This window comes from Etheostoma spectabile, chromosome 9 (assembly GCF_008692095.1).
Source record: "Etheostoma spectabile isolate EspeVRDwgs_2016 chromosome 9, UIUC_Espe_1.0, whole genome shotgun sequence".
Lineage (NCBI taxonomy): Eukaryota > Metazoa > Chordata > Actinopteri > Perciformes > Percidae > Etheostoma > Etheostoma spectabile.
This window is the reverse complement of record NC_045741.1, coordinates 22848234-22850901: the sequence shown is the minus strand read 5'-3', so window position 1 is coordinate 22850901 and position 2668 is coordinate 22848234. Positions and strand designations below refer to the sequence as shown.

At 34.9% G+C, this 2668-nt stretch overlaps 1 protein-coding gene across 1 annotated transcript in view; it reads left to right on the top strand.

Moving 5' to 3' along the window:
• Window positions 1-2229: 2229 nt before the first annotated feature.
• Window positions 2230-2668, top strand: part of dnttip2 (deoxynucleotidyltransferase, terminal, interacting protein 2) — a 6453-nt gene continuing 6014 nt past the window's right edge. The window contains exon 1 of the mRNA XM_032526872.1: window positions 2230-2386. Within this exon, the coding sequence (XP_032382763.1) occupies window positions 2312-2386 (75 nt within the window). The 5' untranslated portion in view covers window positions 2230-2311. The remainder of the gene's footprint in view (window positions 2387-2668) is intronic.

Genomic DNA, 2668 nt, shown 5'->3' with positions numbered 1-2668 from the left:
AGGCATGGTTTTATTTCAGTTAGCCAAATAGCTGGGTTGATTTGCATTGAGAGAACTGAATTGAAAATAACGGGCCTTTTAAAAATAAAAATGTCCCTGCCTGTATGGGAATTTAACATAGGGGTGTGTATACGTATGGCCCGCTGTCTTTTACGGAAGAACATTTATTTATTTACAATATGTTATACACTCACAAAGAAAATTGGTGTCCTTAAAAGGTTGGACTTTCCTAAATTATTTTAATCAAGGCATTAAGATAAATTTCCAAAAGTGTTTTTTTTTTTTAATTCCTCTTTATAATCAACTTTAGAATGTGTGTGTAAACTTATTCTAGCCACTGTAAGTAGTTCTTTTTTAGATTATAGTGAACTAGTGTGTGTTGCAGCAGTGTTTTTCCATTGAGAACGAGCTAGTATGCTAGGTTAGCCTCCTCGTCTCGGCTAGTGACGTAGACAGCCGTGCAGATTTTGAACAGCTCACCCGGAAACTGAAGGCAGAGGACATTCAGAAACCTGTCTCTCACTCAAAACAACATTGATGTCTTTTTTCAAAGTTTGTATGCGTGTGGAAGCACAAGAGACACAAAATAACACCCCAAATCCCAGAAAAAGTGATTATTTTTTTTTTCTTCATAAAATGATCAGTCTGAATAAAAGATGACATAGTAGTAGTAGTACTTTAGGAGGTAAAGCAAGAGGTAGAGATTTGTTTTTTAGTACAGCATGATTCCAAACATTTTGAAAGGATAAATGGGGAAAGAAAGTGATTTTATTCATGCATTGAATTTTTCCTGCTGTATATAACATTGTTTGCATTCCTCAGTTTTGAACAATGATGCGCTAATCCAAATCAAACTACATATGAGATGTTTATTTAATGATGCTGATTGACTTTAACTGCTTAAGCAGACAATTATGTGAGTATATATAACTTTATTTTATCATGCATTTTTTTTTCTAACCATGCACTGTTTGATGATGCATTGAAATGTTTACCCACTCTGTGCTCATGAGATTAACTTCAGGATTGAGAGTACAGCAGTATTTTGAGATTGACATGCATAGCTGGTTTATGTACTCTACATGCATTGTTCTAGCACTGGAAGCTCTACGTCAATGAGATGTTAAAATGTTTTAACTCTGAGGAAGTTTTTATTTAAGAATCAGTTGTTTTCCCAGACAGAATCCAGTTAATCTCATGAAGGCGAGTTATCTGTTGTACTGTAAACATGTTTAATGTTGTCATTTATCTGTACGTCATGAATTGGCTTTATGAAAATTATAAAACAGACGTTTGTTCCGTCAACACTGGTGTAAGATTTTTTTTTTTTTTTTAAAGGGTTAAACCTGGGCTAGTATGATTGTTTAATGCAATCAAGATTTTGGTGATGCAAACACATAGAAAAAATGGTTGTTGTATGAGCTAAATTAATAACAAAAAAGTACTTTGCTCTATTGTTTATTCCCTTTTTATATTTGTATTGTATGCACCAATCGCACCAAGCCAAATTCCTTGCAAATGAAAGCTTAGTTTATTATTATTTATAATGGAAAGGCAAAAAGTTGAATAAGTTCCTCTTGCAGAATGTGTGACATCAACCCTAGTTTAAGCCTAAGTGATTAAAATAGGGTTGTGTAGTGCCTAAGGATGGGTGTCGTTAGGATACTACTCTCACTAGCAATACTCTGTTTTGGTTTGGTTCTTCAGCAATACTCTTTTCAGTTCTTTTGTATTTAATTGCTTTAAAATATATATATATATATATTTAGAAAAATAATATATTTAAGAAATGGATTGAAAATATTTTAAATCTAGCTAAATCTAGATTTAAAATATCTTTTGAATCAGCAATTTCACTATATAAACTCAATATTTCACTAGAAATAATTCTAAAATGTCAATAAAGTAAATAATATTCCAGACATCGATATACTGAGTGAAGTTAAGAAAGGAAGAAAAAAAAAGTATTACGCTAATATAATTTCCCCTTGGGGGATATATAACCTTTAGTCTTATTAGTAGTCCAACACTCACATGTTGAACACTTTTAAATACTTTAAGATACATAAAGTAAAGATTGCTAATAATTCGTTCTTTTTGTTAAGCAACATTTTCAATGCAGTACTGTTTATATATTGTTTTACTTTTACTATGAACACTTCTCTTGCCACCACAATTTGAAGTTGGGTCACAGCTCTGCGATCGTCCGACGTCTGCTCGGCCTATATCTTATGTCCGTGTGTCGATTGGTCGGGTCTGGCTCTAGCTTTCACACCGGAAGAGAGAGAGAAGCTACGAGGTAGTATGCAAGATGGTGGCCACCAGGAGAGGAGTACGCGTGTACTCCCCAGCTCAAACAAACTCGGACCAACCCTCTGATGTCCCGGTACGTCTAAAAGAGAGATGTTCTTTAAACGTGTACATATTCAGAGGTCATGTAAAGGTGAAGAAAGCTCGTGTCAGTTAGCTGGTGTGTCTGTGTCCAGCTGCTCAGCGCTCACGTGGACCCCGTCTGTCCTCTCAGAGTTTGGAAACGTTTCGATGTTGTGACACAAGTAGAGAAAACAGTAAACAATTAAATGCATAAGACGATGCCGTAAATACAATGCTTAACTATCAGTTACAGTTTCCTTGAGTCCTGTTTGGGCAGAGTTCAGTGAATGACCCC